Source organism: Notamacropus eugenii, chromosome 6 (assembly GCF_028372415.1).
Source record: "Notamacropus eugenii isolate mMacEug1 chromosome 6, mMacEug1.pri_v2, whole genome shotgun sequence".
NCBI classification, from domain to species: Eukaryota; Metazoa; Chordata; class Mammalia; order Diprotodontia; family Macropodidae; genus Notamacropus; species Notamacropus eugenii.
Genome location: NC_092877.1, coordinates 212,034,388 through 212,059,269, shown reverse-complemented (window position 1 = coordinate 212,059,269; position 24,882 = coordinate 212,034,388). Strand labels below are relative to the sequence as shown.

General features: G+C 38.8%; 1 protein-coding gene across 2 annotated transcripts in view; it reads left to right on the top strand.

The window, feature by feature from the left end:
* The window catches only part of COL4A2 (collagen type IV alpha 2 chain), a 287,494-nt gene that overhangs the window by 230,594 nt on the left and 32,018 nt on the right, over window positions 1-24,882 (top strand). For both annotated transcript variants that reach the window (XM_072621981.1, XM_072621982.1), the window contains exons 29-36: window positions 2,926-3,147; window positions 9,473-9,634; window positions 13,000-13,170; window positions 14,079-14,222; window positions 18,632-18,754; window positions 19,169-19,350; window positions 22,598-22,661; window positions 22,755-22,829. In XM_072621981.1, the coding sequence (XP_072478082.1) occupies window positions 2,926-3,147; window positions 9,473-9,634; window positions 13,000-13,170; window positions 14,079-14,222; window positions 18,632-18,754; window positions 19,169-19,350; window positions 22,598-22,661; window positions 22,755-22,829 (1,143 nt within the window). The remainder of the gene's footprint in view (window positions 1-2,925; window positions 3,148-9,472; window positions 9,635-12,999; window positions 13,171-14,078; window positions 14,223-18,631; window positions 18,755-19,168; window positions 19,351-22,597; window positions 22,662-22,754; window positions 22,830-24,882) is intronic.

Sequence of the window (24,882 nt, the reverse complement as noted above, 5' to 3'; positions counted from 1 at the left end):
GTTACCGGTGACTTCTGAATTGGCCAGTCTAATGTCCTTTTCTCAGTCCTCATCCTTCTTGACTTCTCTGCAACCTTCGACACTATGGATCACCTTCTCCCTAAGACTCTCTTCTCTTTAGGTTTTAGTGACTGCTGTCTCCTACCTATCTGACTACCCTTTTTCAGCCTCTGTCACTGGATTTTCATCCCAGTCTCACCCTCAAACCATAGGTGTCCCCCAGTGCCTTATTCTGGCCCATCTTCTCCTTCTATACTACATTTTACTTAGTTATCTCATAAACTTCAGTGGATTCAACTATCATCTCAGTGCTGATGATTCTGAGATACATTTGTGCAGCATTAGTCTTTCTCTTGACCTCCATTTGCAAATCTTTAATTACTTCAAACCGGGCATCTTATAAGCATCTAAACTCATTATCTTTTCACCTCCCCAAACTTCTCCCCTTCCTAACTTTCCTATGACTGTTGAGTGTAGCACCATCTTCCCAGTCACCCAGACTTGCGATCTATGTGTCATCACTCTCACCTCCCTGCTCCCTCCCCCAGTTTTCTATATCTAATCAAGTTCCAAGTTCCATTGATTTTACTTTTGTATCCTCTCCTCTCCTCTTCTCTCCTCTCCTTTTTTCCTATTCTTCTGTCTTCTGGATATTCAGCCCAAAGGAAGGTAAATTTTGATGGCTGAAAGCTACCTAGTTAACTTGGGGTTTACTGGCTAGATTTCTTTCTCAAAGACCAAGGTTTAAACCCAATTCACTGTGGATCTCATGAATTGGACAACAATAGGTCCCTGCCCAAGCACCACTTTAATGGTTATTTTGGAGGCCCTCCTGGCTCAGAGTGAATGTCAATAGTAACTGTTTCTCTTTTGGCCACTAACCCTAAGGATCTTCCCTTCCCAATTTGATTTTTTTATATTAAAGGGGCCACTCCTTGAACAGACCTATTCACTGAATGGGTATTACCTCACTCAAAGTGAGAGCTTGAGAATATCTTAGCTTAAAAGGGCCCATTTTTCATTCTGGGCCATCTCCAGTCATCCTGATGAACATCTGGCCACTCGATCCAGATGGCTCTGGAGGAGAACGTGAGGCTGGTGACCTGCACAGCCCTCCCTCACTCCACTCAAAGTCAATTGCTGGTATAAGCCAGTTTTAACAACATAGGTAGAAAATCAGATCCAGATATATAAGGCCAATGAAAGGTTAACTCCATTTTCCCATCATACTGGATCTAATCACTCTTAACATTCCCATAAAGGGTAGAGAAGATGTGCTTTCTTTTATTATGCAAGTGAATCACTTCAGTAAAACTTTTAAAAATAGGAGACAGCTTAAGTAACGCTCAATTAAAACAGAACTTTTACTTTTCTTTATTTTACTCATACCTGTTGGTCTAGTAGTGAATTCACCTTCCAGTTGCCAATTCTCCTAGAGTAATGTGACCCTGAGAAAATCCCCCAACACCATGCATTGCGTATCTTTTGTTAAAAATGGGCACAAAATGCTGTATGCACTGTGACTTCATTCTCAGTATTTAATAATTTCCTACTATGTATCTGCACATTGCAAAACTTTTGACATGATTATGAAATTCTACAGAGCAGTTAGTAATGACCAAAAAAACCCTTTTCTCTTGCTAAATATCTTCCTGTCAGCATTCAGATGCTACATTCCATTTGAGGTCAATCAGCGTTCAGGGCATTAAGAAAGAAGCAATGTGATGGAGTAATTTGACCCCCTGGTAGCAGTACGTTGCATAATTATTCAAGCATGTGACGTCCAGCGCCTCTCCATGTGAGTGTATCATAGCTGGCTTTTTTTTACAGTAAATTTCACACAAAGGACCATTAATTAATTCTTTATTGAAAAAAGTCTCCAAAAAAAACTACTATTAGAGATTGGTCACCAGACAGAAATCTATAATCCAAGACATTCTAGCTCTAAGTTCCATGATCATTCTTATCTGCCTTTGATTTTATATTGACAAGTTTATAGCAAGCACACATTCACGTCGAACAAGACAGGTCATACCCTGTTTCGGTCTTTTCTGTTTACTTTTTTAAAACAGAAAACTACATAATAGCTGAATAAGATTCTGATAGCTGAAAAAAAAACTCTACAAATGGTAGTATTATGAACAGAAAATGAAGGAGCAAGAAGAGGCCCTGAGGACAGAACACTCATTATTTTATAAGAACTGCTTCATTCAAAGTGGCTACAGAAGGTCCAAAGATAGATCAAGGGGAGAGGTGCCTAGTCTAGACATGCTCTTTGGGGGGTTTTTGGTTTGTTTAACAAAGAACAAATAAAATTAGAATTTCCTTAAGAAAGTAGAACAGATAATGTGGGTTGTACATGAAACTGTAAATCTGTCTCGTTCAGCTTACTTTTCCTTTGAAGTATATAAGAATATAATAAAATATGACTTTCAAAGCTCTCTGGTTTGTCTCTTTCCTGCACTGGGTTCTTTCTGTTCATTCACATCAGATCATAAAACTGGGCTTCCCTGAAACTACCCCTTTCATCTTTTCTTATGGCATAGTAAAATTCCATTACATTCATATACTGTAATTTGACCATCCGCTCTCCAATGAGTGCCATCTTAGTTCCCAGTTCTTTGTATAACCTCAAAAGTTGCTACAAATATTTTTTGTACATGTGGGTCCTTTTTCTCTTTCTTTGACCTCTTTGGGGGAAAGGTCTAGTGGTGATATATTTGAGTCAAAAGGATATACCTGGCTTAATAACTTTGGGGGCATAGTTTCAAATTGTTTTCCAGAATGGTTGGACCAATTCACAACTCCACCAAAAAGTATATGTCCTTTGCAAAGCTGTTCCATTTCAATCACATTTCTGATGTATTTTTTAGACTGTGTTACTCATAACCAATAGCTACAGTGGTTATCCATTTTTTCTTTTAGGATTTGTTGGACCCAGAGGATCCAAAGGTGCAACAGGGCTTCCTGGGCTGGATGGAAATCCAGGCTCTACAGGACTACCAGGTGCTGTAGGACCAGCAGGACAGAAAGGACTACCTGGAGAAGTATTAGGTGCACAAACTGGTCTCCCAGGAGATCCTGGATTGCCTGGAATTCCAGGGTTGAAAGGAGAACCAGGAAATAGGGGACCTCAAGGATTTAGAGGTAAATCTTTTCAGTAAATCATTATTTGAAGGGTAAGAGCAACAACTCTCCTTTGATACTAGAGACATTAGTAGGACTTTTTAATCCTAATGGATTTCTTGAATTTCCTTATGTTGCATGTAAAGAGGCATTGTAATATATTACAGAAGTAGTCTGGTGAGATAGAAAGAATAAGAAGAGACCTTAGCTCAGCTCTTGTCTTGAGTGCTATGTATGTGTGTGGTTTTATATAATACATATAGTTTTTGGTATATAAACTATAGTTTTTCATAGATATGTATGTAAAACTATATAGTAAGCACATCATTTTATATGAACGTATAGATGGTCTCAGTGAGGTTAAGGAAACTGTCCATCGTTATACATAGTTAGGAATGTGTGTATGTGTGTATATGTGTCTGCTTGTGTGTATATATAACCATGGACAAGTTTCTTATCCTCACTGAAATCATTTTCTCATTGATAAAATGGGGATGATAGTAATACCCATAGGACTTACTTTAGAGGATTACTGTAAAGGTCAAATGTGGTATTGTATGTCAAGTGGTTTGTAAAACTTGAAGCATTATCTCACCATCAGCTATAATTCCAACTGTAGATGAAAGAATACAACAGCATTGTCCGAGTTCTACCATAATGAGTTCCCCTGTTTAGTTCCAGAGTCAAACTAAGATGTTTTTCATGATGATAATGATAACATTATCTGTTTGCATCCTCTAACTTAGTTCAATGTGGTCTATTTTGTTTTTTCAAACTGAAGGTGAAGGAGAAAGAAAGGAACTTTGTCCTCCTAGGTATACAATAATTGAAAGAGCTTTGGGCAGCTAGGTGGTACAACAGATAGAACACTGGTCCTGCCAGGAAGACATGAGTTCAAATCTGGCCTCAGAGACTTAATAGCTGTGTGATCCTGGGCAAGTCACTTAACCCTGTTTACCTCAGTTTCCTCTTTTGTAAAATAACCTGGAGAAGGAAATGACAAACCACTCCAGCATTCTTTGCCAAGAATATCTCAAATGAGGTCATGAAGAGTCATACATGACTGAAACTACTGAGCAATAAAAATGGAGCTTTGGGTTTAGAGCCAGAATACCAGAGATCAAATTCTGATCCTCCCATTTACTATGTAAGTGACCGTAAGTAAATTTGTTCATATTTCTGGGCCTCAATTTTCTTATCTGTAAAATAAGGGAGTTAGGTCAGATCTAGCTATGAGTTCCTACTAACAGAATATGGCTCAGGTGATAGCTGGGGTTTGGACCAATAATTCAGAGGTCTATACTGAGAGTTAAGAGACAGGATATACATGATTTGAGATGCATTTCAAATGAATGGCTTTAAAAACCCATTATGTGTTCGCTGCATGTAATCTTATTAATATTGGTCTGACAAGCTGGCTTGCATTAATTTTATTTGACATAGTCTGAACCTGGGGTCAATTTAAATATGCAAATGTATACTAAATTGGCATTTAGAGTCCAAAGCCCTGGAACTTAATAAAGGATTGCATTATAAAGTCCTACTGAATGCCAAAGACTTATTTACATAGCTCATTGAAATATAGAAAGCATTCACCATTACTTGGTCCATATCAAGATGAGTATACAAATGACATTTTCTGTCGAGAGGGTACGTAAGGAGCCAGGTGGCAGTCCCAATCATAGACAGAATGGCAGTTTGCACTTATAATATGACTGGAAGGAAGCTGATGATCCATCATCACATCAAATAGCCTGACTGAAGTATCTGAAGTGTCTCCTAGCAAAGTCAAACATTATCTGGAAGAACACATTAACTTGATTTTATCTATTAACACTAAAATACAAAATAACTTTTTGTCATTCACAAAGCAAAGTTCTGAGGAAATGAGACATGGTACAAGTTTTGATCAAGGAGATCAAGTGTTAGCAGGTTTAGAGGATGGAGCGATGCTAAAGTGAATCGTAACAATGGGAGCTCCCAAGGCATCTTCTCAAATCATGTATACCCTATCCCTTAACTCTCAGTATAGACCTCTGAATTATTGCTCCAAACCCCAGCTATCACCTGAGCCATATTCTGTTAGTAGGAACTCATAGCTAGATCTGACCTAACTCCCTTATTTTACAGATAAGAAAATTGAGGCCCAGAGATATGGACAAATTTACTTATGATCACATACATAGTAAATGGAAGGATCAGGATTTGAACTCTGGTGTTCCGGGCTCTAAACCCAAAGCTCCTTTCCTTTTGTACAGTAGTTTCAGTCATGTATGACTCTTCATGACCTCATTTGAGATATTCTTGGCAAGAATGCTGGAGTGATTTGTCATTTCCTTCTCCAGCTTATTTTACAGAAGAGGAAACTGAGGTAAACAGGGTTAAGTGACTTGGCCAGGATCACACAGCTATTAAGTCTCTGAGACCAGATTTGAACTTATGTAGCATGAGAATATTTGGTGTCCAGAAGACTGAAGATGGAGAACCAAGAGGAAAACCTTAGAGTGCAGAGGCCACAAAACCACCTTAGCTTACTTCACTGTTTAAGCTAAGATCTACTTGACACTATTTTAGGGGGTTTTGTTTGGTTTGGGGTTTTGGTGGGGCTTTGGAGGTGCTTTTTTTTAACTGAATTTATGATTTCATAAGAATAAGGGATTCTCCCAGCAATATAGATCAGCACCTTGTCTCCAATAGGCTTAGAGAGTTTCCAGGGATACTGAAAATTTAAGTGAATTATCCAGAAGCATATGGCTTTGGTGTGTCAAGGCAAAGACGTGAATCTTGTTCTTTTGGACTCTAAGACTGAATCTTCATCCACTTGGCCATGCCGCCTCTGTGACTAGCCCTCATTGTAACTTAAGTTCATTAGAGAAAGAGACCACCAAGTTTGGATGCCTAGTCTTCTTTACCTTGTCAGTCAATATATTCTTTATAGTCAATTAGAAAGAGGACTAATTGAGGAAATGGTAATACTGAAACAAAGAAACATCCAGTATTGTGCAAGATGTCATAGGATCTCTTAAATAAAAATGAAAATTACAAATTCTCAAGAGAAGCAGAACAGGGCAAATGTGTCAGCATTCCCATTATCAATCTATCTTGCAACCCTCCTAGAAAATCATGCCCCTAGTAATTGTTGGTTTAAAAGAAAACCCTAAATATTTCGGGCTTTATGTTGTCTTAGTTTTAAAACGTCTGCAGAATGATGGTAGATGGTTAAGATCTCTGGTTCCTAGTGCCACCTTTATGGCCAGATTTATAAGCCTTGTGAAACCAGGGCACTTAAATTTTTTTTAAATCAAACTTCCAACACATCAAAACTTAGAGTATAACTGCAAGTGATCATGAGGAAATTCAGCAGTATTATAGGAACGTAACTTTTCTTTGCCTAGCTAGTATCTGCGGAATTCCTACTTCTGGCGTGATGGATTATATATTTGAGCATAGTTTAAAACGTGAAACATATAAATGTAATTATACATGCATATATATGGGCTTAAGTGGTACAGTAGATAGAGCACCAGGCCTGAAGTCTGGAAGACTCATCTTCCTGAGTTCAAATCTGGCCTTAGGCACTTAGCTGTGTGACCCTGGGTAAGTCACTTCACCCTGTTTGCCTCCATTTTCTCATCTGTAAAATGAGCTGAAGAAGGAAATTACAAATCACTGCAGTATCTTTGCCAAGAAAATCCCAAATGGGGTCAAGGAAGAGTTGGACATGACTGAAACAACTGGACAACAACATTGTAAGCGTGTGTATAGGTACATGCATACATACACACACATCTGTGTGTATACAAACACATACACACACACACTGCCCTCTTGAATTCTGCACTGACCACTCTGCACATAGGTACACATGGTTATATCTCAATTTTCTTTTTTTTTTTTTAGCAAAAAAGCTAGGAGTGTGATAGGTGAAACCAGCTTGAACCAACTTTCAAGAGCAGATTGTTAATTTTTTAGTGTGAATATTTACATCTTTAGCAACTGCTACAAATCAGGATTTATTTTACTGTTTTCTTGAAAGGAAAGAAAGGGATGGAGAGAATGTCAGTAACGCAGATTATACATAAAGGTGTACTGTGTTCCCAAGTCCGTTGTTAAACATTTCCCAGCACACCCACAAAACTATTAGTTTGGCTAGGCAATTGAATCTCTATTTGCAGATATTCCTTTAGAGGATCATAGAATTATTATCTAGAACTGGAAGGAAATTATCCCCCAAAATATTTAGTAGCAAAATAAGAATAGTAGCAGCAAATGCAAAGTGAAAAACACTGGTTTTGATTTCTGACCTGAATGGACTTTTGTGCTAGTGTAACGGCAATGCAGTGGAGGGTTTCCAAAGGTATAGTGTGTACTTTACAGCTCATCTCATAGGAGGGGTGCATGTCTGTGTCTGTGTGAGTGGGTGTCTGTGTGTCTGTGTCTATGTGTGTGTGTGTGTGTGTGTATGTGTCTGTGTGTGTCTGTGTGTCTGTGTCTATGTCTGTGTGTCTGTCTCTGTGTCTGTATCTGTGTGTGTGCCTGTTTCTGTGTGTGTGTCTGTGTCTGTGTCTATGTGTGTCTGTGTGTCTGTGTGTCTGTGTCTGTGTTTCTGTGTCTGTTTGTGTGTGTGTCTGTGTCTGTGTGTGTCTGTGTCTATGTGTGTGTCTGTCTGTGTGTCTGTCTGTGTGTCTGTGTCTGTCTGTGTGTCTGTCTGTGTCTGTGTATCTGTTTGCGTGTGCGTGTCTGTGTGTGTATACGTGTGTGTGTGTGTGTGTGTGTGTGTGTGTGTGTGTGTGTGTGTGTAACCTTTACAAACCAGAGGCTGTCTTCTACCAACACCATTCTCATCTTCCTCAAAACTCTGCCTGTACTTTCTTTCTTAGGCCCCTCAGCTTATGCCAGACTCTAAATATTACTTGGATAAGCCGGTCCATCAATTTTCAACTCCACAGACTTTCTAGTGAAAGTCAAATATCTGTGGTAGGGACCTTGGTTTTAGCCTCTTGACTTCACAGCCTACTTTTAAAAGTCATTTAACAATCTATCAGCATTTACTCCCCTTGCCCTCCCCTCTATCTCCCCAATATCAACTCAGAAGATGGAGAAGCGATAGAATAAAAGAACGTGTGCCCTTAGCAGCAGAGCTGTGCCCTTGGTGACAGTATGCAGGCAAATTCTGCTCATGATCTGATTGTTACTATTGCTAATGATAATAACTCATATTTATGTAACACGTTAAAATTTCTAAAACCTTTTATATATACTATCTCCTCTGAGCCTCCTAATAGACTCATGAGGTAGCTGCTTAAGTTTTTGTCCTTTGGGCATTGACATGTGTCAAGGTGTCCAGCCCAGGACTCAGACTAGATTCTGGATCCAGTTGTCCTTTTGGTCAACATCACCTCAATTCTTTTTCATTTATTTTAATCTCCTCTTCTGGCTTCCCAGTGGCTCCCTCTCCTGCCCTCTGACCCCATGTTAGAGGGACATGCCTTGTAACAAAGAAGTATACTTAGTCAAAATAAATAAGTACATTTGTTCAGTCATGTCCAGCTCTTGGTGACCCCATTTGGGGTTTTCTTAGCCGAGATACTAGAGTGGTTTGCCATTTCCTTCTCTAGCTTATTTTACAGATATGGAAACTGAGACAAATAGGTTAAAATGACTTACCCAGGGTCACATAGCTAGTAAGTGTTTGAGGCCAGATTTGAACTCATGAAGATGAGTTTTCCTGACTTCAGGCTTAGCATCTATCCATTGCACCACAGCTACCCCAAATAAGTACATTAGCCACATCCAAAACACTTTGTTTCATTCTACCTCTTCCTAAGAGGAGGAAAACATTCTTCACCATCAGGTTTCTGAAGTTGCAGTTTCACATTTTTAATTTCTTTTATCTATTTATTTTGGTCTGAATCTCTGATTTCACCAGTAAAGGGAGCCAATGTGCAAACTCCCTTCACTAATATGGATTATCAAGTTGTACTTGTATAGTGTAAGTGTAACTTACAGCCTTTGAGAATTCCTAAAGGCACTGAGAGATTAAGTGAACTGTACCATGAGCAACCAGCTAGTGTATATCAAAGAAAGGCCTGAAATTCAGGTTTTCCAGACTCCGAGATTGGCCTCTAGCCATTATATCATGATATCACTCTCACCTCTTGCTTCATTTTTCCAGTTTGTAAGACTGCAGTTATATTCTGGGTCACATAATCCTTTGCAAATGGCCACTGTGAGGCCAATCTGATTATATATGGTAAAATATGTTAAACATTGGGCAGAAAGATTGTTATTAGTAATTTACAGTAAAGATGTGGATATGTAAACCCATTTTTCTGATTTCCTGTAGGAAGCCCAGGTATGCCTGGAATGCCCGGATTGAAGGGTCTACCTGGATTCCAAGGTCCCTCAGGTCAACCTGGATTACCAGGGCCTCCCGGAACACATGGCTTTCCAGGACCTCAAGGCCAAGAAGGACCACCAGGTCTTCCAGGCCCTTCAGGATTTGCAGGTAGGTAACAATCTGCTCTCTGGGCCTCTGTATTCATCCAAGAAAACAATCGTGTCTGCCTTGTAGAGTTCTGCTTTGGTTTCTCAGGACAAACTGGAGATTTATGATGCCTCTTACTTTAGATGAAGAGTTGGCAGGATCTCATGGGAATTTCTGTATTTGAAGACATCATGACAGTACCATTCACTGGACTCTTCTTGTACCCCATTCTCAGAACATTCCAGAGCTTGTCTCCTCATCCCTATGTATTCTTTCCTCTCTCCTATCTTCTTTAAAAAGCTATACTTTTTCAAGCTGGCCCTCTTCAAGATATTTCCTACCAATCATAATCTTCTTCTGGTATTATTACCACCCTGAAACCCAACCTTCTTGGAAAGGTATATAGTCTAGGGAGTTTTTCCAGTGAGTGATTCTCCATCAATCCTATGCCTAACATTATGGAAAATGAAATCCTGGGAACTCCTTTTACCTGGTTGTGCCCACTACAGAGACTAAAGCAAGGGTTCTTAACATTTTGTGGTCATGGACCCCTTTGGCAATCTGGAAAATCCTTCTCAGTGTTTTATGCAAAACATAAAATTTGTGGCTATTGTTCAGCTGTGTCAGTCATGTCAAACTCTTCGTGCTCCCATGGACCTCTCTCCATAGGGTTTTCTTGGCAAAGATGCGGAAACATTTTGCCATTTCCTTCTCCATAAAAATACACAGGATTATAAAGGGAAAAAATATATATCGAAATACATTTGTCTTGTTTCTTTATTTTGAGGATTCCAGGTTAAGAAACCCTATTCTAAAAAAACGCTTCTTTAGCAGACTCTTTTCTCTTTTGTTTTCTTTCTTATGATTTCTCCCATTCATTATAATTCTTCTGTACAACATGAGTAATGTAAAAATGTGTTTAATAGGAATGTATGTGTAGAGCCCATTTCGGATTACATGCTGTCTTGGGGAAGGAGGGGGAGAAAATTTAAAAACTTAAGGAAGTGAATGTTGAAAACTGAAAATAAATTAAATATTTAAAAAATAAATAAATGCTGCTTGGTGCCTCTGGGTGACAAAGCCCCCCATTAGTGTGTATTCCAAGATATAAGAGTATGGGGAGACCACACTAGAGCAGAATTAGTTTCCCCAAGAAGTTCTCTGGTCAAGTATCCAGTTGGGAAGGCTCCTGAGCCAGAGTTGATTCTTTCGGATTCAGGCTTCTTGGCTATTGGTCAATTTTCAATCAGTGAAAGTTCTTATTTCTAACAAATGCTGGCCTTCATTCAAAGCCCTTCAGTGCTGCAAAGTGAAGTAAGCAAAACCACGAAAACAACATACACAATGATTTCAACAATGGAAATGAAAAAATAACCTGAAAAGGAATGTTGAAAGATAATAAAGAACAATCATGACCCCAGTGGAGTGATAAAAGCAAACACCTCTGCCCATTCGTTGGCAGAGGAAAGAGGGCATTCCTTGGGTCTGAAACATTGAATCACATTGTCATTTTTTAAAATACAGAGATAGTTTTGCTGATTTTTTCCCCTCATTCCTTTTTTCTTTTAATTCTTAAGTAACCCTTGGTTTTGTTGTTGTATTCATTATATTTTAGGAGGGGGAAGGATACAATGAGAAATTTTCAAATATTTGAGAAATTTAAAAATAAATAAAAAATAAAAAAGTTCACAAAAACTTATCTGAAAAAATAAATCCCTTCCCAATCTACTATCTGCCCACCTTTCCTAATGTACACAGGAAAGCATGTACACAGTAAATGTTGAATGACAATGACAAATGAATGTCAAACAAATACTCCAAGAGGTCAGGCAAGGAAGCTGTCATTAAGAACTAGTAATTTAGGAAGTCTGTATTCATGAGAATCCACTGGCTTTTCAGTGAGAGTATGTTCAAATCTCAGCTCTGGGGCATCCAGTAGAACATAAAATCTGTGGCTGTTGGCCAGTTAACTTTCTGGGCTTCCTTTTCTTCTTCCTTGTAAAATAAAGGAGTTAAAATCAAAGATCTCTAGGAGATCGCTTCCAGTGCAAAATCTGTGATCAGATTTGAGCTAGACTGTGAAGGAGCAGTGGAGAAAGAAAGGCAAAGCCAGACAAGAGCACCTGAGAGATCAAAGAAATCAGTGAGTATATTTAAGGAGTGTTCAGAGTAGAAGGCTATTCAGAGTAGAATAAATGACAAGATTGGAAAGGTTAGGGGTTGTATCCAACTTTAAAAGTTTGAACCTTATTCTGTGGGCAATGTGGAGTCTTTGATGGTTTTTGAGAAGAGAAAGTACATGATCAACATGATGTTTTAGGAAGATTATTCCCATGTGAGAGGTCCAGAAGGATTGTAATAGGAAGAAAGTAGAGGCAGGAAAAACCAGGGCTACTGAGAGAGTTCAAGCATGAGGAAATAAATACTTGAATTAGGGTAGTAACATTAAAAGTGGAAAAGGGACTGAAGCAGAAGTCAGGAAAACCAGAGGGGAGAGCTCCTCTGCCCCACCCTCATAAATAAATATAAGAGGTGGTCAGGAGGGGAAAGAGAGGCAGAAAACAAGGTACACTCTACCAACACTGAGGGACCACCATACCTAAACTGACTAGCAGGTAAAGTATGCAGATCCCCAACCCTATCCCATCCATAAATATCAACCCTTACCTTGAGGAGCCAGTGTTACAATATTATTGAAGACTTTTTGATCTTCAAGTTACATATGGAGTACAGTATGTGGGGTGGAGAACTGAATTTCTACATGAAAGAGAAAGTGGCATGAAGACATTAAAGGAAACTGATAAGGAAGGTAGAATTGTACCCCAAAACAAGCCTCATCGATTTCAGAATTTTGTTCCAGGACTGGTCCTGGCCATGTCACTCAAAATGAGTTCACATGCCAACTTCGGCATGTATGCTATAGGTTGCCAACCTTTGATAAGTATAAAATTTTCTTAGAAATCTTCTACTTAGAAAGTTTCTGTACTAATTTTAGAGTTCATCAACATGTCCATAGTTTCCTGTCTTACTGCTATGAAGTTTTCCCTTTAAAAAACCCCCATCCTTGACTCTTTTGCTTTTCCTATTCACTTATCACATTCTTACTTATTGTAATTTATGTACAAAACCTTCTTTCTCTCCTGGAGAGAGAAAATGGCACCCTAATTGCAGGATGTGTGTATATATGGGTGTGTGTGTGCATATATCTATGAATGTGTAAATCATCATTTTTATAGATCTCTCTACATCTAGCATGTGACTTGCAGACATATCAAGTCATTCATGACAACTTGTTGAATTAGATTGAAAAGTGTTTAGCTAGTTCCATGAAGACCTTCATAAAAGGATATTTTTGTAATATTTTTAATCTGCCTTTCTTTTTATAGGTCTACCTGGTGAAAGAGGAGATCGAGGTGATGTAGGAGTCCCTGGCCCTGTGGGGATGAAAGGTCTAGGTGGTGACAGAGGTGATACTGGTTTTATAGGAGAGCAAGGCAGAAGAGGAGATCCTGGATTCCAAGGGATGCCTGGAATGCCTGGCATCCCAGGAACAAAAGGTACTTCCAAGGATATATTTACTAACATAACATTTATAGAAATAATAATCTAGATAAACCGGGTCTTAGGACTATTGAATATTTGTAGACTTACCATCAACCCAGAGTCTTGGTATCTTAGTACAGTGGATCTGAGGTCCTGAGGGAACCATCTACTATTACTTAAAATCACTCAAAGACTGATTTTTATCAGCATGCCAGTTTTAAAATTTGCACCAGAGACATACTTTACCCAAGAACTGGTACTAGTTGTTTCTATACACTGGGCACTCCCTTCCTTTTTCTTTTTTAGGAGACAAAGTTATAGGTCAAAAGTAATTTAGTAAATATAAAAATAAGATGCTGGAAAACGAACTTTTCTACTCTAAAGATATTTATGTGCAAACAGGCGTTTTATCTAGAATGTGAACCATTCAATGTTGACATAATGGCAATTCTTTCTTTCCATTTCTCAGTTCTCTGAGTGGTACATTATTAATGTTCCATTAATTTCTAATGTCAGTTCTTCATTATCTCCCAGCTGGCCTATGAGTTTGTGTTAATTTTGCTTGAAAGTAATTCTTTCCTCTATGGCTATTCTGGTTACAACTAAACGTATACCTCCTAACTACGAGTTGGCAAATGAGGAATGCTACCAGAGAGAGAGAGAGAGAGACAGAGAAAGGAAGGAAAGAAGAAAGAAAGGAAGGAAGGAAGAATCTTTCTGAGTAGAATTGTTAGAGCAAAGACGAGTTCTTCATGAATAAACTCCCACTGCTTATGAGATGGAAATAATGCCTAATTCTCCTATAAGTTGAAAGGTTATTTTCACTAGTTGAAAAATATATTCTTCATGAGGACTTTTGGAATGGTGTATTGACTGACCATTTAGTATTGACTAGCGGAGCACTTGAATTTTTTTCCCCAAGGTTTCAAAGGGTCTCCTGGTATGGAAGGTTTCAAAGGCATGCTGGGTATTAAAGGAAGACCAGGAATCATTGGATATAAAGGAGAAGTTGGCGATTTTGGAGTTCCTGGTTTGAAGGGTCTCACTGGTGAGCCAGGCTTGAAAGGTATGTCCACTTACCATCAAAACAACATTACGTTTCTTTCATAGTGGCATGGTATAATATTCACAGTGAATCAGGCAGAGAGAGCACTACTCTAATGAGTGAATCCAATGAATTACCAAAACAAAAAAATAGAGAATATAGTTTCTGCCCTCAAGACACTTACAGTCAAATTAGAAAACATATAAGCTGAAGAAAAGCATGTGAAAGTGCAAATGATTTAAATGTAAAAAATCACATTTAATCAACTATAGTTGAAAGTTATATATGTATGTATATGAATATATATATATAGTATGTGTATATAGAGAGAGACAGAGAGGAAGACAGAGAAAGACAGGAGGGAGAGAGAGAAAGATGGGAGAGAGAGAGAGAAAGACGAGGGAGTGGGGAGAGAAAGAGAGAGGGAGAGATAGAGAAAGATGGGAGAGAGAGAGAGAGGGAGAGAGACAGAGAGAGAGAGAGATTTCTGTAAGTGTTAACAGAAATTGCTAGGATGGTTATAGTAACCAAAAAAAACCAGATGAGATCAATCTGCAAGGTGAAGTATAAAGCAAAAATTTGTGGGAGCAGAGAAACACGGTTTGACTAAAAGGATGGGGAAATATATTCCTGGTACGAGTACGGGATATGACTATTAGAATGAATCTATCCCAAAGACCCAATTCAACAATTAAATTCAAGAAACAATTTTTAAGCCCATACACTGTTATTTAAGGAATTACTGGGAAGACTGAGAGCTCTCAAACACTTAGGACCTTGTTTATTCATTTCATCATCAATAAGCAGCGTGTTGATAACTTCATTCAGACTGTGTTGTTAAGAATGTCACAGTAGCAGCTACAAACTTAACAATTTTCCAAAATTTTAAAATGAGACTTACAAATCTATGACAAAATGTGAAGTCTAGCCCAGGCCATTTTTAAGGTTCATAGAATTATATACTTATAGCAGGAATGGATCCTAGAAGATATCCATGTGCCCTCTCATTTTACAAATAGTGAAACTGAGTCTCAGAGACATTAAGTGACTCGTTCATGATTGCTTAGGTGACAGAACCAGAATCTGAGCCCAAAGCTCTTAGGGAAGTTTTAGATCTTAAAGGAAATTAAATGTACATTTCTTGTTTTTGTTGTAAAAATTATTTATTATATTATATAAATTATTTTTAAATTTATATGTTTATATATAAAATATTTTAAAACTATAAAAATTTGATTAAAAAAACTTGAACCTTTCAAGAATTGTATGTGAAACTGTAAACCCCAATTATATAGTTTATTTTTATGTATATTCAGTTAGAATATATTTAAATATATATGTCCCTTTCCTTCTGTGTATTTTTTAATGTCTCACTGACTGTTTCATTTAATGTTTCATTCTTTTTTTCTTCAACACAATCACTTCATGCCCATTCTTGTCCCACAATAATTCTTCTTCTACAAATAGAAGCCCTCCTTATAATAAATAAGTATAATCAAACAAAATAGATTCACACATTGACTATGTCTGAAAATGTACACTTCATTCTGTATTTCCAGTCCATCACTTCTCTTCCAAGAAGTGAGAATCATGCTTCATTGGCTTTCTGGAGTCCTGATTGGTCATTTCATTGATCACAGTTCTTAACTCTCAAAGCTTTTCCTTTACGTTGTTATATTCATTGTAGAAATCGTTTTCCTGATTCTACTCACTTCACCATGCAAAATGCATATTTCCGAGCAATTTTTGTGTTAATCTGCAATGTTTCAAGCAACTGTCTTCAATATAGTTTTAAGATTGAGTTATAAAAAATAGTTTAGGCTATCTTTACCAGTTTCTAGAGCCTGGGCTTCCTCTCATACTAAAATATCAACTGAGTACATTTGAAAGAGCAACCTACCAGGACCTTTCACTGGTGACTTACCTGCAGCTTCCTTCTACCATAGTATCCCTTTCAATGGACTTGGCTCTTGGAAGTCTTTCCCGTGCTAAGAGAGAACACTTTCTTATCCTTTTCAAGTCACTCATCCCAAAGTAGTTGAAATCTCAGTGACTCATGTGCATTAAATGGGTATAAAGAAACTTCCCCTACCAAACCTAATTGTTGCAGGAAGAAAGTAGTTCAAATACATAAATACACACACACACACACACACACACAATCAAGAGGCACAAGGCTACATGTATAATATGGTCAATCTCAGGTGAAGCCCTTACCCTTTTATTAGACAGGTACACTGTTCAATGATGCAGTCATCTCCTGACAGCCTTGGATCTTGTTGACCTTTTAAATTTTTCTGTAACATTTAGCTTTTCACTAAAAATACTTATAAATATTTAATGGTGGTCATAAGAGGCTGGCTACAGGGGCTAGTTTGGAGGATCTCCTTGTCTCACAATGTAGCTGCCTCTTTTCCCTTGGCGCCTCCTTCCAATTCTGCAAGTTAATTTAGAAGCAGCCTCTACAGTCATTCTTTCTGTTTCCTATACCCAGCTGCCCTCTACCCCTACCTGCCCCTTTTTTCAGTCCCAGTCATTTAGCTCAATCACTATATAGTTCTCTGCCAAAATGATCATTTCATTTACTTCCGCTGTGGTATTATCCTTATTAAGGCCTCCCAGAGGCAAGCACACTAACCCTAACCATGAAAACTAAGCCGCTCACTTTGTGTTTTATAGTTCTCCTTAAGTCTGGGTCAACTTGCAGTACCTTAGTCCCTGGTACAGCCCCCTCTCAGTCCTTTTGATCAAGCTTATTAAATTTATTCTGAGCTGATTTTCTCAATTCCTGCCTCTCCCACCACTGAGACTTCTCGTGCTTGACAAAGCATCCTTCCATGATATGAATGGATGGAATGGAGCATCATTGTACCTTGAGTGTGAGTGTGTTCATCCTTCGTTGCCGAAGAAGACCATGCCATCAGAGAACTGATGACATGACTTCCACTTGACTTTGTTTTGGGTGAGGGAGGGCTGTGCAGGTCACCAGCCTCACTTCTCCTCCAGAGCCATCTGGATCCAGTGACCAGATATTCATCAGGGTGACTGGAGATGACCCAGAATGAGGCAATTGGGGTAAAGTGATTTGCCCAAGGTCACACAGCTAGTGATGTCAAGTGTCAGGTGAGATTTGAACTCAGGTCCTCCTGACTCCTGCACTGGTGCTCTATCCACTGCACCACCTCGCTGCCCCTCTTGGTACCATAAGAAATGATGGAAAGCATGGTTTCTGAGAAACCTAGGAAGACACTTGTGAACTGGTAGAGAGCAGAACAAGATGAACAGTTTTTACAATAACAACAACGCTCTAAAAACAATGTTAAAAAACTCAAGAATTCTGATCAATGCAGTGACCAAATGTGATTTCAGTGGACTGATGATGAAGGATGCTGTCCACCCTATTACAGAAAGATACTATTCAGGGATCAAAATGAGACGTGTAATTTCTGGACCTGGCCAGCGTGGGAATTTGTTTTAATTAATTATGCATATCTGTTACAAAAATTCTGGTCTTCTCTTTTTTCTATTACCAATGTGGAAAGGGAGGGAAGAAAAATCAGTTTTTGTTCATTTGAAAAAAAATTTAATTTAATTTGTTAAAACATCCATTTATCTCACCAGACTTCCAAAGGATTCCATGACACAAAAATGGATATGAACCCCTGCATTCAAGAGAATATTAAATTTAAGAAGGACTGTTTTCAGTGTTGTTCTTATGTTTGCATCTACAGCACTTAGCACAGTGCCCTGCAGAGAGTAGGTGCTTAATAACTGAGTTGAACGTAGGAGTATACTGGATCTAGTTCCTACTGGCCATTGAGAGCCAATTGTTAAATTTTCAGTGTGAAGATTTATACTTTGGAAATAGGCAAATTCTACAGATCAGCTTCTGTTCCGTTGTTTTGTTGATTGTCTAGACTAAAAAAGTAACGTAGAAAATGTTGATGCAAATTTAACTCAAAAGCACACTGTGTCATGAATGCATTTATTTCCAGAGAGATGATTGTTAAACATTTCCCTATAGACCCTTAGATGAATATTATCTTTGCCCATTTTTCTTATATACCATAGGGTTTATGACACAGAGATGACAAGCATTCTCAGTTCTATATGAGTAACCAAAGCCCACTGTATATCTGCAGAACATTTCTGCCTACAATAGTAGCCTAAGTCATCTTTTGTATGAAAAGCCTTTCAGCATAGCTTAGGGGAGTAAGAGTTTTAGTGCTGGAAGTCATGTTATAGTTTACCTTATAGCTATTAAGCTTTGGTGAGAGGGCAGGCAGCGTGCTTCCCCAATAGTTCATAGCCTCCCAAAACTTAGTACCTTTGAAGGCAAGCAGGAAAAGGTTTTGGAGTACATATCCACCTTTGTTCCTTTATCGTAGTTCAGAAATGCACAAAAATGGCTGTGTTCTGTTGATATTAAGGTAGCCGTGGAGAGCCAGGGCCTCCAGGAGAACCTCCAAAATTCCTGCCCGGAATGATAGACTTCAAAGGGGAAAAAGGAGATGAAGGACCTGTTGGTGGGAAAGGATATTGGGGCACAAAAGGTAAGGTGCTGTCAGCATCATCATGCTAGCTTTTCCTCTGTGCTTTGAAGGCCAAGGAAGAAATTCATTTCTTCTGCTACCTTTCCTTTCTCCCTTGGACAAGGAGCATCAAAATAGGAGAATTTTGTTTTGTTTTTGCCGTGAAAAAGGTAATGCACAATCTCTGCTAGAAAAGTACTCTCATTTCTTTATTATATTTAAATTATCTGGGATTTTTTTTTCTCCTGGCATCTTTAAATTCTCAAAGCCTAGGAATCAATGACCCATAACATGACTTTACTATTAAGCAGGTTGGTTCTCATTTCCTGCCTGTCATTCTTCAACAACAGAACTGTTGAAAGTTGAAAGTTGAAAGTTTTATGAGAGTACCACCCTCATTTGTCACCAGAGTTTTATATAGAAGTCTTCTTGCAGGTGGACAAGGAATGCCAGGCATTCCTGGACAGGCAGGAATTCCTGGGTTACCTGGGATACCTGGTTACATCAAAGGAGCCAAAGGTGAAATTGGTGTTCCTGGAGTACCTGGTTTACAAGGATTCCCTGGCATAACTGGTTCTCCTGGTATCAGAGGCTTTCCTGGATTTGTAGGTGTTAGGGTAAGTCAGTATTCTTTGCATTTCCCATTGCTTTAGGGTTTGAAGATTTTTGTTTGTTTGTGGGATTTTTAACATTTTTTATTTTTCAAAACTGGGTCTCCCTACCTTCACCAGAACAGAAGTATAGAGGCCACTCATGGGTCAACAGTAGAGTTAAACACCACTGATGCATTGACCCACTACATTTCAGACTTGGACTGGTTGACCCCCTTCCTCAGGAAGCCTAATAGCCCTCCTGCTCTCAAGGGGTCACCATTTTGGTGCCAGATTTTGTACAGACACTTGATCACCTTAACCATACTACAGCTTAGAGCTCCCAATCTCAAGTGATTTATCAGCCTTGACCTCTCTAGGAACAAATATCTTGTAGGTTTACATCACCACACCTTTAAAACATGTGTACATATATGTGTGTATGTGTGTATATATACACACACATACATATGTGTATATAATAATGTTCTTTAATTTTTTAATTTCTTTCTTATTAACCCTGCTTTATTTTTAATTTTATTGATATCTTTTGAGTTTTACATCACTTTCATTTCAGTCCCACTTCTCCCTCAAGTAAGCTATCGCCTGTAACAAAGGTTTGTTGTTTTTTTAATAAAATGGAGAAAAGCATTTCAGCAAAACCAACCAACTTCAGTGAGTCTAACGGTATCTGCAGTGTTCATGCCCACAGTCTCCCGCTTCTGCAAAGAAGGGAGAGAGGCAAATTTTCTCAGCACTAGTCCAGGCTCAGCTTTGAATTTGTTCTTAATAGCAAGATCCCATTCCTTGTTGTTAAAGTATTTTGGCCAAGCTCTGACCTATTCTGAGTTCACTAAGATAGAAATAGTAAGAATGAGAAGTTCTAGATCAAAGACTTTGTCTTCAATAAACTCATTAATAAGAATCAGAAAATGGTTTACTTGTGCCAACATCTGAAAGTGATTTAAATGTCACCATGTCTGCATCACAGCCAGGTCCTGCTCCTGTGGTTTTATTGGCTAAAGCACTTCAGAATAAGAGTGGCTGTTGTGTTTACAGGGATCTGATAACTTCATTAGGCTGTGGGACAATATAATGCTTTGGTAATCGTTAAAAATCCCTAGGATTTCATGAACTCAAAACTGTTATGGGACCCCATGTAACCTCATTACTAAAAAAATCATCTGGAACAGGACAACTCACTTGAATTTAAAGGTCCTCTCACCTCACAGTCTTAAGTAGTGGGTTTGCATGTTACTGCTGAACATAACAGCAAAACCTAGCACATCTGAGGAACGACTTGTGTTGCACCCTTATTGTCAGCCCTCAGCCATGGGAACCTATCTTTCCCCTCTGTTCAGCCCTCTTTGGTGTACATCCAGTCCTCAGGATCCCCTGAGGTTTTTTTTCCCTGTTTCTCATCATTTTCCTAAGGCCTCAGACATATCCATCAGTCCCTGAGCAAAAAAAAGGGGGAAATGTTTCTACAACAGTCTTATTACCACCTGTCCTATGACAGGTTCAGACCCTGATAATTTAAAAATGAGTTGGAGTGGAAGCAGAGAGAAAATAAAGACATATCAAGATAGAAAGGGAATGAAGGAAAAGAATATGTATTTATTAAGTGCCTACTGTATACCAGGTAGGGCAGGTAGGTGGTACAGTGGAGTGCTGGGCCTGGAGTCAGGAGGACTCATCTTCCTGAGTTCAAATCCGGCCTCAGACACTTACTAGCTGTGTGACCCTGGACAAGACACTTAACCCTGTTTACCTCAGTTTCTTCATCTGTAAAAATGAGTTGGAGAAGGAAATAGCAAAATCCTCTGGAGAGTTTCTGTGCCAAGAAAGCCCCAAATGGAGTCACAGAATCGAACACAATTCAACAATCATGTGCCAAGTATTATCTAAGTACTTTATTAATATTAGCTCCTTTGATTCTTATAACAAATTTGGGAGAGAGCAATATTATTATTCCATTTTTCCAATTGAGGGAACTAAACCAGAAGGAGGTTAAGTGACTTGCCCAGGAGGTATCTGAGGTTAGATCTGAAGTTCGATCTTCCTGATGCCAAACCTAGCCCTCTATCCAGTGAGCCACCTAGCTGCCTCTAGGCGGGATGGGCAGAGAAGGGAGAAAAAGAAACCAATAAACTTTCTCCATGCCATTGTAAAAATGGTTTCTCTGTCTTCTCCTTTTTATACCTTTCATAAAAAGGTAAGATATTAATGATTTGACAACACAAGGTAAATCTTCTTAACAGGGGCTAGTAGTTTATTTAAAGAGGGGCTCCTTGAAGGAAATAGTGTCATTTGCAAAGTATTTACCACCTGAAACAGCAGAGGTAGTACTACCATTCTCCCTGCTTGACAAAAAGAAGCCAAATTAGACGAAGAGGACTAAAACTGACTGTCCATATTTCATTCATTTGGAATCACAAAGTTGATGCCCTAGCTGCTTCAACTAGTCATTTTTGCCTCATTGTTGACATTAAGACATTTTACTGGCAAAATCTGTCTTCAAAGATAAAAGTATTTTGTCATAAAATTGTATAGAATTACTTTCCTAGTGAGAAAAGTTATTTCACCTAGTTCATGATTATCTTCTCAAAGATGAACAGACCACCTGTAGTATAAAGCAGTTTCCCAGGATCCATGGCCATAACGATCTCTTGTTACCTTAAAAAATATCACCTGTGTAGACTGTAAGGGCCCTATAAAGCAGGTGGGCACTGGTCAGTGAGCAGGAAACCCTTAGGGTTGAATGCTCTGTGTGCCTTGACCAACCCTCGTCAAGACTTGAGAGTATTTAGGGGAGTACACAAGTTATCCTTATCTCAACTGACCACATGAAGATATAGGAGTAGTTCTTCCCTCCTCTTCTCACTGGCCCCTGTGAGAAGGGTGATAAAAGAGTGCTATAGAAGTTACTGGTCCCTTTGTCAGTAACCCTTGTGAGAATACTGGAACACTGGGCTAGAAAAAAGGAAGATTATTAACCCCTCCAAAGGTGTCTGCCTCTCTGACCAGATCAAGAGTGAACCTATGCTAGCAGCGCTCAAGTGTGCTGTGTCTTTTGGAAATACACCACCATCATCCCCTCCCCAAGTGGAATTGAAGCTTTTCATAGGTTTTCTACATAGTGATCATTTCTGTGATTACAAGACATTGGGTTTTGGCAGGACGCTGAACATTTTGAATTTACAGAGGAATGAAAGTGGCATTACCATTCTATTAACTATATTTTAAGTAAGCTCCATATGTAATCTTTGCCTAGGGTGACAAGGGTATGCCTGGACGAGAAGGTCTTTTTGGTGAGACTGGAAGCATAGGAGATTCTGGTGAGTGTTCTTCTAGATGCATTTTGAAAAAGTATATATAAACTTAAATAAATAGAAACCAATCTTATTCATAATCCTCTGTGTATATAACAGGTGATGAAGGAGACACTATAAACTTACCAGGAAGGCCAGGGTTGAAGGGAGAACTGGGAATATCTGGACTGGCAGGTATGTATTTTACTTTGAATCTGAACATCATCAAAAAAATTATGTACATTCATTCCTTCATCAACATAGTAAACATTTATGAAGCACCTACTGTATGCAGTGCTATGTGCTAGGTTCTAGGTAAGATCTGAGAAATTTAAGATAGAAAGCCCAGCCCTCAATAGTCTACAAACATCATTTACTACCAGCAAATGAGATACACATGGATAAATATCATACTGTATGATAAGTGCTGAAGACATATATACAGTGAGAGCAGAAGGTGTTATTTCCAGCTGCAGGGATCATGGATGGCTTTAGGAAGGAACACTTGATCTGGGCTTTGAAGATTGTGTAGAATGTCAATAGAATGAAGAGTTCTAGTTTCTTTCAAAAATTAGCTCAAAATTTACTTCCCACAGGAGGCCTTTCCATATATCTCCACTTAGTACCCTCCCACATGCAATTATTATTGAGAGAGAGAGAGAGAGACAGAGAGACAGAGAGAGAGGAAGGGAGAGAGAGTAAGAGAGAGAGAGAGAGAGAGAGAGAGAGAGAGAGAGAGAGTAGGTCCGTGAAGACACTCTTCTTTTTTCTTCTTTGTATCACCATAACCAAGAACAGTTCCCATCACATAGTAGCTATTCTATATAACAGGTGACAGGAGCAAAGTAAATTCTTGATTGATTGCAACAGGGGTGGGAAGGACAGAAGAGACTCTTCTCAGTATGGGGAACAGTATGAGCAAAACCATGGAGACAAAAAAACATGGCTTGTGATGTCTGGAGCACAGAGTACATGACAGGGAGACTGGGACCCACACTGGTCCTTGTTTCATTCTCATCCTTGTGATTTCATTGGTATAGGCAACTCCTGGTGGGGAAATGTCCTCCGCTTCTACAAGTTGGTAACTATTCTTTAACTTTCTCCCTTGAGATAACTTCATCTCCTCTGAGAAAAGAGTTGTATAAACATGGCAAAAGCTATAAAATAAACTCTTTTCCTGAGCAGAGACTGGAGTGATTTTTTCTAATCCAGTGATTCACTAGACATGAAGAAAACAGTGAAGATTTGAACTGGGAGAGTGAGGGACTGTTCTTAGCAACAGCTTGAGCCAGTCATAATACTTGCAAGGAGAAAAGTAAAACAAGCTTCAATAATGGATTAAAAGATAAAAAATAGTGTTTATAGCAGATTCTAAGCACTGTAAAAATCAACAGGAAACAAGCAAACTTTCCCAAGCCATTTTTCCAAAATGTTGACTTTCATAGTATTTTTCTGAATACTGAAGGGGTCTCTTTTAAAGTTCTTTTAAAAAGTGCTTTGTAAGGCATGCAGAGGAGAACTTAAGGATAGTGTGATAAGATCTTACCAAGGTACAAATGAACCTGAATGCTCCACAATTTGGTTATTTTCACAAATGTGGGGAGAGGGAAGAAAGACCAACTATAAAAGTAAGTTAAAAGTAGTTAGAAATTGAGATCTTTTTTTCTACCTGTAACTTTAGGGGGGAAGGGGAGAGCTTAAAGGAGTGGTCTGGAACTTGAGGGATTCCATCTGTGTGTTGTTGAGTTGTTTCAGACATATACGACTCTTCATGACCGCCTTTGGGGTTTTCTTGTCAAAGATACAGGAGTGGTTTGCCATTTCCTTCTCCAGCTCATTTTATAGATAAGGATAATGAAGTAAACAGCATTAAGTGACTTGCCCAAGGTCACACAGCTAGTAAGTGCCTGAGGCCAGATTTGAACTCAGGAAGACGTCTACCTAACATCAGGCCCAGTACTCTATCCACTTGGCCCTCTAGCTACATTTGTGTAGGTACTTCCAAGGAGGAAACTCCCTTCACTGATGAAGACCAAGTGTAGAAAAGCAAAAATAGTGTCTACCCTCAAAGATCTCCCATTCTAGTGGAGGAGAGAGCATGCAGATATAGACGTACAAAATATCTACAGTCTAAACGGACGGTGATCTCCTAAGGAAGTGACAGTGGTGGTGGGGAAGAGGGGGTGATGGAAGGGGAGACAGGGAACTGATAAGGCCTCTTGCAGAAGGTGAGATCTGAACCGAGTCT